This window comes from Pristis pectinata, chromosome 32 (assembly GCF_009764475.1).
Source record: "Pristis pectinata isolate sPriPec2 chromosome 32, sPriPec2.1.pri, whole genome shotgun sequence".
NCBI lineage: Eukaryota > Metazoa > Chordata > Chondrichthyes > Rhinopristiformes > Pristidae > Pristis > Pristis pectinata.
In genome coordinates this window covers 19015045-19027569 of record NC_067436.1, presented here as the reverse complement: position 1 = coordinate 19027569, position 12525 = coordinate 19015045, and the positions used below count along the sequence as shown (strand labels likewise).

Below are 12525 nucleotides of genomic sequence, written 5' to 3'. Positions count from 1 at the left end.
GCAGAGACCTGCCATAGACTGCTGCCCTCACCCCTGGTGCTCTCTGACCTGCACACGTTCCCAGTCTGACCACACCTCAGATAAACTTGTCGCCCTTGTTCTCAAACCCTTAAAGTCTCACCCTTCCCGTCTCTGGAATCTCTTCAGCAAATGAAAATCTGAAACCTGCGGATGCTGGAAATCTGAAACAAAAACAGAAAATGCTGGAAAAACTCAGCAGGTCAGGCAGCATCTGTGGGGAGCGAGGTAATGTTTTGGGTCTAAATGGTGACTGTTCCTCTTCCCACGGATGCTGCCTGACCTGCTGAGTTTTTCTAGCATTTTCTGTTTCTGTGGAAGTAATCTCCAACAAGCCGACAGCCCCAGGATGTCTGACCTCCAGTCCTGGCCTCTTGTTCATCCTTGAATTAACCGCTCCACCACTTGCATCTGTGCCTTCAGCTGCCTGGGCCCCGGCTCACAGCTCCCTGTCTGACCCACTCCGGCTCTCTCTAAACACCAGAGCTCCCTGTCTGACTCCTGCTCTCTCTAAACCCTGGGGCTCCCTGTCCTAGTCAATCCCCCTCTCTGTAAACCCTGGGGCTCCCTCTAACTCTCTCCCTGAGTTCCCTGCCTGACCCATTCCCTGCCTGTCTGAGCTTTGGTCACCGTGCAGCCGGTGTTGGGCGCCTGATGTCACTCTGCCGTGCCTGGGACGGCTGCTGTGCTGTGGGACTGAAGCGATGTAACAGGGGGATGTGATGTTGCTGATTGTGGGGCAGGGTGGGGGTGTAGATTGGGGACGTGGAGAGTGGCTGGCATCTCCTCACCTGTGCCACTCTTCCCTCCGCAGGGCAACTTTGGTGAGGTGTTCAGCGGGAGGATGAGGAATGACAACACTCTGGTAGCCGTCAAGATGTGCCGTGAGAACCTGCCGGCTGAGCAGAAGAACAAGTTCCTCATGGAGGCCAGGTCAGGATTGGGCAGCCACTGGTGAACAGGGGCCAGAGACGATGCTCGGACACATCAGGGACGCTCAGGAGAGGCAGCTCATTTAAGGTTGTCCCCGGGTTTTGTCTTCCAGGATCCTGAAGCAGTACGACCACCCGAACATCGTCCGGCTGATCGGTGTCTGCACCCAGAAGCAGCCGATCTACATCATCATGGAGCTGGTGCAAGGTGAGGTGCTGGGGGCTGAGGTGTGGGCCTGTGGAGGGAAAGGTGGGATAGGTAAACCCTGTCCGTCTTGGTCCCAGCACTGACCGTGCCACAAGAGGACACAGGTTTAAGGTGCTGGGGAGTAGGTACAGAGGCGATGTCAGGGGTAAGTGTTTTACTCAGAGAGTGGTGAGTGTGTGGAATTGGGCTGCCGGCAACAATGGTGGAGGCGGATACGATAGGGTCTTTTAAGAGACTTTTGGATAGGTATATGGAGCTGAGAAAAATAGAGGGCTATGGGTAAGCCTAGTAATTTCTAAGGTAGGGACATGTTTGTGGGCCGAAGGGCCTGAATTGTGCTGTAGGTTTTCTATGTTCTATGACCATTTCATTCAGCTGGGAGCTCAGGAGGAGGTGGGAGGCCCCACTACACAACCTGAACCCCGTTCCTTGGACTTTGGACAAGCGGCTGATGTCCACTCTGCTCGCACCAGGAGGAAGCCTCGGAGAACTCAGCTGCCTGCAGGTTCCCCTCCAAGTCACTCGCTATTCTGAGCAACAAACACGATGCTGGAGGAACTCAGCAGGTCAGGCAGTGTCTGTGGAGGGAAATAGATGGTTGACATTGCAAAGTTGAGACCTTTCACCTGGACTTCACCCCACTGGTCCAGTCCCTCCCCACCTCCATTCGGGACACCTTGCATGTTTTTTTTTAAACACTTCCCTCCACAGATGCTCCTCGGCCCACCGAGTTCCTCCAGCATCTTGTGTGCTGCTCCAGACTCAGGCATCTGCAGTCTCCTGTGTCTCCAAGTTGCTCGCCATCCTGACCTGGAAAATTATCGCCCACCCTTCATCGTGGCTGGGTCTAAATCCTGGAACTCCCTCCCCAACAGGGACAGTAGCTCACCACCAACTTCCGACAGCAATCGGAGGTGGTCAGTAAACGCTGGCCTTCCCAGCGATAGCTGATCCCGAGAAGCGAATGAGTAAAATAATGTTGGAACAAGATGGATAATCTCCCCTTGGCCTTGGTATAAAATCCTTGCTCTGGCTCCTCCTCACTGCACTCACCATCCTCAGGACGGCATGGGAGAGTTGGGCCGAAGGGCCTGTTTCTGAGCTGTATAACTCCAATCACAAACACGGAGTAGGACATGGTGGCTGCTGGCAACAGAGATGCTCAGCAGGTCAGGCAGCATCTGTGGAGGGGGGAAACAGTTTGCAGGGAGGTCATCAGAGCTGGAAGTTGTTGAGATGAACAGGTTTAAATCATCAATGTTTCACTTGTAACTCTCTCGATTCAGGAGGGGATTTCTTGACGTTTTTACGGAATGAAGCCAACCGACTCAGCACCAAAGACCTGATAAAGATGGCGGAGAACGCCGCGGCAGGGATGGCCTACCTGGAGAGCAAGCACTGCATCCACAGGTCAGTGATGCTCCAGCAGCACTCAGCAGCAGGGTGCCGCCACAGGGTGCGGTACCAAATAGTGCCGCACTTCTTGGTCCCTGGAGGTCCAGATATAGACATTTCAGCGGTGTCCTGACCTGCTGTCCGGATGCACATCCCTCCCCACCATCAGGAGTACCTACAGGAGATGCTGCCTCAAGAAGGCAACATCCATCATCAAAGATCCCTACCATCCGGGCCGTGCCATCTTCTCGCAGCTCCCATTGGGCAGGAGGTACAGAAGCCTGAAGTCCCACACCACCAGGTTCAGGAACAGTGATTTCCCTTCAACCATTTAGTTCTTGAAGCAACCGGCATGGCCCTGGTTACCCCTACAGTTCAGCAACACTGGGACTGCTCTGACCACTTTGCACGGAAATCGACTTTGTTTTTCACCCTAATTGTGTTTTTTCTTTTGTAAAAATTAGACCATCAGACACAGGAGCAGAATGAGGCCATTCAGCCCATCGAGTCTGCTCCACCATTCAATCATGGCTGATTTATTTTCCTCTCTCAACCCCATTTTCCTGCTTTCTCCCTGTAACCTCTGACACCCTTACTAATCAAAAACCTATCAACTTCTGCTTTAAATATACCCAATGACTTGGCCTCCACAGCCGTCTGTGGCAATGAATTCCACAGATTCACCACCCTCTGGCTAAAGAAATTCCTCCTCATCTCTGTTCTAAAGGGATGTCCTTCTATTCTGAGGCTGTGCCCTCTGGTCCTAGACTCTCCCACTGATGGAAACATCCTCTCCATGTCCACTGTATCCAGGCCTTTCAATATTCGGTAGGTTTCAATGAGATCCCCCCTCATCCTTCTAAACTCCAGTGAGTGCAGGCCCAGAGCCATCAAATGTTCCTTATACATTAACATTTTCATTCCCAGGTTCATTCTTGTAAACCTCCTCTGGACCCTCTCCAATGCCAGCACACCCTTCCTTAGATGTGGGGCACAAAACTGCTCACAATACTCCAAATGTGGTCTGACCAACGCCTTATAAAGCCTCAGCGTTACATCCCTGCTTTTATATTCCAGTCCTCCTGAAATGAATGCTAACATTGCATTGCCTTCCTTACTACTGACTCAACCTGCAAGTTAACCTTTAGGGAATCCTGCACTCGGACTCCCAAGTCCCTTTGCACCTCCGATTTCTGAATTCACTCCATTTAGAAAACAGTCGACGCCTTTATTCCTTCTACCAAAGTGCATGACCGTACACTTCCCTGCGCTGTATTCCACCTGCCACTTCTTTGCCCATTCTCCCAACCTGTCCAAGTCCTTCTGTAGACTCCCTGCTTCCTCAACACTACCTGCCCCTCCACCTATCTTTGTATCATCCACACAATTGTGTATAATTTATGTTTAATTTACGTTTTTCTTGTGAATGCTGTTTCTCTGATGCTCTGTGCCTGTGATGCTGCTGCAAGTAAGTCTTTCTTTGCACCTGTGCACACATGGGCATGCGTCTGACGATAAACTTGATTTTTGACTTGGACAGGAGGAGAACAGGTTCCAGTGATCACCCACTAGAGGGAAGACACTCTCTTAGCACCTCCCTCCCCCTCCTTCAATCCGTGCCCCCCCCCCCCCCTCACTCAGCTCAGGATCTGACGTATTTGTTTGTGGGATCTTGCTCTGTACACATTAAAATTAATGTTCATTTCATTGCAGAGATCTGGCAGCTCGGAACTGCCTGGTTTCAGAGAAGAATGTTCTGAAGATCAGTGATTTTGGGATGTCTCGCGAGGAAGAGGACGGGGTCTACTCCTCCACAGGAGGGATGAAGCAGATTCCAATCAAGTGGACGGCCCCTGAGGCACTCAATTACGGTGAGTAGTGTTTCAGGCTGGCCTGGACCAGAGAGCAGTAGTGTCCACCTGGGCATTGTAGTTGCAGGGAACACAAGACACTAGGAGCAGGAGGAGGCCACTCGGCCCCTCAAACCTGCCTCACCATTCAATACGATCATGGCTGATCTGTACTGGCCTCGATACTGATTGAGTCTTCTGTGCCAGTTCCCTAAAACCCTCAATTCCCCGATCTTTGAAATATTTATCTGTCTCCACTTTAAATCTGTTGAGTGACCTGGTCACCACCAAAGGTTCACCAGCCTCTGAGAGAAGTTTCTGTACACCTCAGCTTTAAATGAATTCCTTATTTTGTGTCTATGTCCTCTTGTTCGTGACTCTCCCACTAGTGAGAACATCGACCCTCTCAAGCCCTCCTAGGATTTTGTATGTTTGAATAAGGCTCATTCTTCTAAACTCCAAGGAATTCACACCCAGATGACTTAACATCTCCTGATACGACAACCCTCTCATCCCAGGAATCAGCCCGGTTGATCCCTATGGACCGCCTCCAGTGCTGCTGTATCCTTTCTTAGGGAAGGGGACCAGACTGTGCACAGTACTCCAGGTGTGGCTTCACCAACACCCTGGACAACTGTAGCAAAACCTCCCTGTTCTTCAGAAGAATTATTCACTGAGAACTTTTCCAATTTCAGTAACCCGAAGCCCCAGGCCCACATGCCGTTTGCTGCCTCAACTACTTGTTGGACTGGCCTGCTGACCTTTTGTGATTCCTGCACAAGAGCACCTCGAGCCCCCTGTACTTCACTCATTTGTAGTCTCTCTCCATTGGGATAATAATCGGCCACCCATTAAACTCCACCTGCCAGGTTTTCACCCAATCCCTCAATCTATCTGGAGCCTACTGCAGAATCACAATGTCCTCATCACAACATGCCCTTCCACCTACCTTCGTATCATCAGCAAACCTGGAAACTTCACATTTCTTTCCCTCCTCCAGGTCACTAATGTAAATAGTGAACATTGAGGGCCAAGAACCAATCCCTGCAGCAGTCCACTAGCTACATCCCTCCAGCCTGAAAAGGGCCCATTTATTCTAACTCTTTGCTTTCTCTGTGGCAGTTGGCTTTCAGTGGTATACAGCACGGACACAACCCAACTGGTCTATGCTGACCAAGGTTCCCATGTTAACACAGTCCATGCTATTATACCTCCTCCAGTACCTTGGGCTCTTAATTTATGCACTTGCCTCATACATGGCACCTTGGAAATCTAAATACCCCACGTCTACAGGTTCCCCACTCTCAGCTCTCCCTGTCACACCCTCAAAGAATTCAAGTGTGGGAATCAAGCACAGTCTCATCCAAGTAGACCATTGGGTGTTGGTGAGGAGCTCTAGCTAATGTCCTCCCGCCCCCATACACACAGGCACGCACACTCAATCTCCCTGAAGGAACTGAGGCAAATCAGCTTTTTTTTCCAAAAATATATTCACCAAAATATAGACAGAAAATACAATACCATCAATACATCTTTCTTTACATCCTGGTGTCAGTAAATGCTGTCGACTGGCACGTTCCAGGCTGCAGGAGTCCTTGCTGAGGGACGCACTGAAGCTCGGTGCGGCCACTGTGAAGGCTCTGTGGGGAAGGAGTACAGTCTGGGGTGCTGGTGGCTCTGGACACTGAGGGACTGAGCCCTGTGTGACAGCCTCCTCAACACTCATGGGTGTGTTGTGTAAAGAGGAAACATAAGTGAGGCTGCTGTTTTGTAAGTGTATGTAGTGATCCAATGGCCCAATGACTGTGAAGAGCTGAGGTCAGTCAGCCGACTCAGCACTGAGTGGAACCAAGACTCCCGTGTGTGTGCCCCACATCCAGCCTGAGGTGCAGGCGGTGGCCACCTGAAAGTAAATTGGTTTATTATTGCCACATGTACTGAGTTACAGTGCAAATTTTGTCTTGCATACAGTTTGTACAGATCAGTTCATTACAACAGTGCATTGAGGTAAAACAAGAACAGAACGCAGAATAAAGTGTCACAGCTACAGAGAAGGTGCAGTGCAGGCAGACAATAAGGTGCAAGGTCACAACAAGACGGACTATGAGGTCAAGAGTCCATCTTGTTGTACAAGGGGGACCGTTCAGTGGTCAGCAGGGTAGAAGCTGTCCTTGCTTGGTGGTACGTGCTTTCAGACTTCTGTATCTTCTGCCTGATGGGAGGGGGGAGAAGAGAGATTGTCCAGGGTGGGTGGGGTCTTTGATTATGTTGGCTGCTTTACTGAGGCAGCAAGAAGTGTAGACAGAGTCCATGGAGGGGAGGCTGGTTTCCGTGATGTGCTGGGCTGTGTCCACAACTCTCTGCAGTTTCTTGCTGTCCTGGGCAGAGCAGTTGCCATACCAAGCCGTGATGCATCCGGATAGGATGCTTTCTATGGTGCGTCGGTAAAAGTCATGATGTTTATTCTCCTTGAGTTGCAAAGTTAGAGGTCACCTTCAGCAACTTACCTTTCCCCTTGTTTCCTTTGTTGGAATGTATTTTGGGATGTGTGTTAGCACCTCGAGGCCAGGGCTTTTGACTTTGAGCTGTGGTTTAAAATGGGTGTGTCCAAATTGTTGACCTCCTTCCCATCTCCATTGCTTCTTATATCCAATAAAATTAACTGAGAAAAGGTGCAGGGACAGCCAGCTGCTCACCGTTAACTGTATTCCCAGCAGGAGACCTGACCCTGGCACCTCAGATTGCAGACCACAACGTTCAGCCTGAGGCCAGGGCCAAGTGTGGGCACAGCCTGTGATCTAAGGGTGTGGGGTTAGGTGAGGGGTCAGGTGTGGGCACAGCCTGTGGTCTCAGGGTGTGGGGTCAGATGAGGGGTCAGGTGTGGGCACAGCCTGTGGTCTCAGTGTGTGGGGTCAGATGAGGGGTCAGGTGTGGGCACAGCCTGTGGTCTCAGGGTGTGGGGTCAGGTGTGAGCACAGCCTGTGGTCTTAGGGTGTGGGGTCGGGTGTGGGCACAGCCTTTGGCCAGAGGAGAACTAGACTATCCAGCAGTGATGTCAGGAAGCACTTCCTTGAATAAAGTGATTTAGAAGTCTGGAATTCTGCTGTGGTGCTGAGGGATTCTCCTTGGAACGGCTGTAGGTGACAGAATCAACTGTGTCTCCAAACTGCATTGCGACGATTTTTATCGGCTATCAGGGAGCATGGATCTAAGGTGACGCACGAGATGCTGGAGGAACTCAGCGGGTCAGACAGTATCTGTGGAGGAACGTGGACAGTCGATGTTTCAGGTCGAGACCCTTCGTCTGGACTGGTCCTGAAACCTCGACTGTCCACTTCCCTCCACAGACGCTGCCTGACCCGCTGAGTTCCTCCAGCACCTTGTGTGCTGCTTCAGGTTCCAGCGTCTGCAGCCTCCTGTGTCTCCGTGGATCTGAGGTGGGTAGACAGAGTGTTGACCCTGTGTTTCGGCATGTGTCAGACGTGAAGGAGGGAAGGCGTGTTTGTGTTCTCTGGGTAAAGCTGTGGCCAGAACTGGTGAAGGACTCCTGGCTCAGTGCCCAGAGGGCCAGCCGTTGTCTCTGTTCATCGACTGACTTGGTTACATTCCAGGCAGGTTCACGACTGAGAGTGACATCTGGAGTTATGGAGTGCTGCTGTGGGAGACCTTCACTCTGGGCTCAACCCCATACCCAACAATGACAAACCAGCAAACTCGGGAGGAAATTGAACAAGGTGAGATTCACAGGAAAATATAAAAATGTTGTTATCAATGTTACAAGCCTCTGGGATTTCACATAACTAACTTTATGTACACACTTGTTCTTTAAAGAGTTTGACAGCACTATATGTATGGGGAGATTTACTCTGTATCTAACCTATGCTGTCTGTGATCTGGGAGTGTGTGATGGGACGGTGTAGAGGGAGCTTCACTCTGTGTCTGACCCCGGGAGTGTGTGATGGGACGGTGTAGAGGGAGCTTCACTCTGTGTCTGAGGACCAGCTACGGGAAGTCTGATCCTCAAGGCTCCTGGGGAAATCTGCAACAGATCCAGTTCCCCTTCGATCAGCTCTGGACATCCTTCAGGCCACCAGGGGCAGCATTTCGCTCTCCAGAGTGGGGTGGTTTGCTTCCATTTCTGTTCTGAGGGGTCTGCGAGGGTGAATGTGGGACTGCATCCTCTGGTGAGGCAGGAGGTGGTTGGTGGCACAGGTGGGGAGGGTTGTACACTCCCGATGTTTTGGCTGGGCTGCTGCCTGATCCTGCTGGAGGAACTCTGTCATCCCAAGTACTCAAATTATGAGCAAGAATGGGCAAGGGATTTCAGGAGTTGGTGAGGGACTTATCATAAAATTCCTCCTCACGGCACAGTTCCCGAGCTTCAGGCCCGCAGGCTGCTGCATGCCCAGAGACTTCAGCACAGTCCTGTCTCCACCAGGTGCCGGGTTCCAGCAGTGGTCACTGGTTAAAGCTTCCGCACAATTAAACACTTCCCACTGTTGGTGTCACACAGACCCTGGGAGTGTGTGATGGGATGGTGTAGAGGGAGCTTTGCTCAGCATTGGCCCCATGTTATCCCTGCCCTGGGTCTGTGTGACACCAACAGTGGGAAGTGTTTAATTGTGCGGAAGCTTTAACCAGTGACCACTGCTGGAACCCGGCACCTGGTGGAGACAGGACTGTGCTGAAGTCTCTGGGCATGCAGCAGCCTGCGGGCCTGAAGCTTGGGAACTGTGCCGTGAGGAGGAATGCCAGGGTCGTGGTTCAAGAGACCCCATAACTGATTGGCTACTTGATGTGTTTCTTGCCCTAGGCTTCCGTATGAGTTCTCCAGACTCCTGCCCGGAAGAAATTTACAGCATAATGACCCGTTGTTGGCAGTATGATCCAAAGAAACGGCCGAGTTTCAGTACTATCCACCAGGAACTTATAAACATAAGGAAGAAATGGAAATGAAGCTGGAAGAAATGCATTCTGCAGACAGCCCCTGTTCCCCGGAGTGTGTGTGCGCTGTACACAGAGGCTAACAGACTGGGGAGTAACATTCGAATGTTTAATGTCTTAGGGATGCTTGTGTTGCTAGTAATGCCTAAGAATGCATGTGTAAAGTACTTCCAATGTGTGTTTTTTATTCCTTGCATTATATCATAAGGGGTAAATACTTCCTCTCTCAGGCAGTCTGTGTCATAGTCAAACAGCTGCAGTGTGTGGATCTGCCTTTCTGCTGAGCCAACAGTTTGGTTCAACCTCGGCTTTGGCAGGGAGCCGATGCTGCTCTCGTTTCACCCTTTCTCCTCCTGTAGCCACAAGGAACCGGCGTGAGACTGCCCAGGGATTCCCTGACAAGGGGTCAGTGCCCTCCTGGGCAGGGAGGCAGCTCCAGGCAAGTCGCAAGATGATAATTCACGATGACAGGATGGTAGCTGCCGAGCACAGGTTGTGTCACCCCCCCACCCTTTCATTCCCAAGGAAGTATTGAGCCATTCCACTGGAGTAGGACTGGCACTTTTCTCCAGTTCTATGATCTTAATTCCCTTTGCTTGGAAGGTCTGGGCAACAGTCCTCTTCTGTCACTTCATCCAAGAGTTCACAGCTCTCCCTGGTCAAAGTAGTGGTGGCTGGTGGTTCATTTACTGGGCTGGTATGATGAGTCCTGGACCATTGGTCCAGAGCTTCACTTTGAATCCCACCACAGCTGCTGAGGAATTTAAATTCATTTAAATAAGTTTGATGTAAAAAGCTGGTATTAATTTCCATGAAACTACCAGACTTCAGTAAAAGCTTGATCTGCAGGGAGCGCTGGTTCCTTTGGGGAGGGAGATCTGCCATCCTTACCCAGTCTGACTCCAGACCCAGTAACACAGCTCATTAACTGCCTCCTAAGTTCACTCATGCTGAGTAAATGCTGATATTTCCAGCACAGTCCACCTCCTGGGAATGAGTACATTTACTCTAGAACATAGAACAGTGGCCCACGATGTCTGCACCAGCATGACGCCAAATTAATCTCTTCTGCCTGCACATGATCAATATCCCTCCCCCCTCTGCATATTCCTGTGCCATCTAAAAGTCTTTTAATGCCACTATGAGGTCTGCAAGGACCATTCAGGATCCTTGGGAATCACCACATGGTAACCAGGAGGTTGAAACGTGGACCACCAACTTAAGTTTGTTCTCCTGGTGGGTCAGGGGATGATTGGACAGTTGTTACCTCACAGTGTAAAGTGATGTTGAGCCTACAATTCCCACGCCAACTGGAGCACTGTGGAACCCTCAGAAATTTCCACAGATTGGGTGATTAATTTTGGGAATACTTGCCAAATTATTCTTACCCAACCGTGCAATCTTCCTGTACAGACTAACATGTTGAGTATTGACTCTGTTCTGCAGGGACACCCAAACCTTGGGCTGTGGCCAAATCTGACCCTGCACCCTACAGTCCAGCTCAGGGACTGCTTGCCTTTGTGTTTGTACTTTGACTTTTTCTTTGAATTTTATGAGTTTGGAAGCTTGAAATGTTTTGCTGTCTTTTTGTTTGATAAAATTAGAGCAAGAAGGTCTGATAATCTCAGCAACAGATTGATGGGAACATTAATTAAAACTTCAAGAAACCATATGTAAAGCCAAAAAGTTTGCTCCTTGTGTACCCAGTGCTCCTCTGCAAGTGAAGTGCAGCCATCTGCTCAGTAATAAAGCTTAAAATGGAGTGTTTTAAATGTTTGATGTGTGTTGGAATGGTTCTCTGGGGTACGCAGTGAGATAAACACAACTGTGACCTTATTAATGCCAGAACTACTCAGGTATTTAGTCCAATAGGGATTGAGGATGTGTTTTTTTTATTGGATTCCGATTTGGACCAGTCACGCTGACCATGGGGATTGCACTGGCATTTACTACTGTACAAGACCAATACTGTTGTGATAGGCCACTCAGCCCACAGCAAGCAGCTGCCCTGTCATGTCATCCAACAGTGCAGGTTGATGTTCATGATCTAGGCCATGTCCCTGTGTCCTCACCAGCTTCATCTCTCAACCAACACCAGTAAGGTCTCATCGATCTTTGTGAGAAATTGCTGGGGTGCTTTCTTTGCTCAGACTGAACACTGGGAAGAAGTCCAGGTGAAGGGTCTCGACCCGAAACGTCAACTGTTCATCTCCCTCCACGGATGCTGCCTGACCCGCTGAGTTCCTCCAGCGCCTTTGACTGTTGGTCCAGATTTCCAGCATTTGCAGTCTCTGGTGTCGTCAGTTACTGTAAGTCATGTTTCCACATTGGACCAGTTTGTGTGGCTATGAAGCAGTTTGGATTTTATATTAAAGTTGAAATGCCTGTGGATTGAATCGAAGGTGGTGTAGAAAAAACAGTAATATTTCCCACATAAGCTCTCTCTCCACTGAGAGTTGTGCTGACCATTGGGAAGTAAAATAGTGTGGGCATCCTGAGGGGGTTTTGATGAATTGATGTGGTGCTGACATTTCTAGTCAGAAATCTGAGCACTCCATACTGACAGTGGTAAGCTCCAGCATGGTGTTGTTGTGGTCCCACTAAGGAAGGCACTGTGTGACAAATTGACACCAGCAACTTCCTTTAGGAATGAAGCAATAAGCTTTTATACTTGGGATATTTTAAAAAAGTGCAAAATGCATAACTTAAAAATAGCAATTGATTTAAACATGACCTTTTGCTGGTCTAATTTTCTTCTGATTCACTGAAAAGCAAAGGAAGCAAAATACTGCTGATGCTGGAGATCTCAAATTAAAAAAAGAACATATTGGAAAATCTCATTGGGTCAGGCAGCTTGTGTCGAGAAGTGGCTAACCTTTGTTGCAGAGTGTTTCCGGCATTTCCTGTTTTCTATATAGCTACACACTTAAAGGAAGCTGCCACAGCTTTGAACCTAAAGGTTCCAGCCCAGAGACACAAAATTCAAGAGTTGACGCTCTCGTGCAACAAAGAGGGAAGTGCTGCACTGTTCGGGATGTTGTGTTTCAGATGAGCTGTTAAAGAAAGAGCCCCCACCCCACTGCCCCAGCTTCAGGAACAAGCAAAAGTCACCTGGCACTCCTTTGATGAAGGGCAGGTGAGTTAACACAGTGTTGCCCAATACCTATTGCACACCTTT

The 12525-nt window shown here is 49.7% G+C and overlaps 1 protein-coding gene across 2 annotated transcripts in view; it reads left to right on the top strand.

Moving 5' to 3' along the window:
• fes (FES proto-oncogene, tyrosine kinase) overlaps positions 1–11123 on the top strand; it is a 48702-nt gene extending 37579 nt beyond the window's left edge. For both annotated transcript variants that reach the window (XM_052042625.1, XM_052042624.1), the window contains exons 14-19: positions 833–951; positions 1064–1158; positions 2445–2568; positions 4267–4424; positions 8015–8137; positions 9217–11123. In XM_052042625.1, coding sequence (XP_051898585.1) covers positions 833–951; positions 1064–1158; positions 2445–2568; positions 4267–4424; positions 8015–8137; positions 9217–9359 — 762 coding nt within the window. In that variant the 3' untranslated portion in view covers positions 9360–11123. The remainder of the gene's footprint in view (positions 1–832; positions 952–1063; positions 1159–2444; positions 2569–4266; positions 4425–8014; positions 8138–9216) is intronic.
• Positions 11124–12525: the final 1402 nt, after the last annotated feature.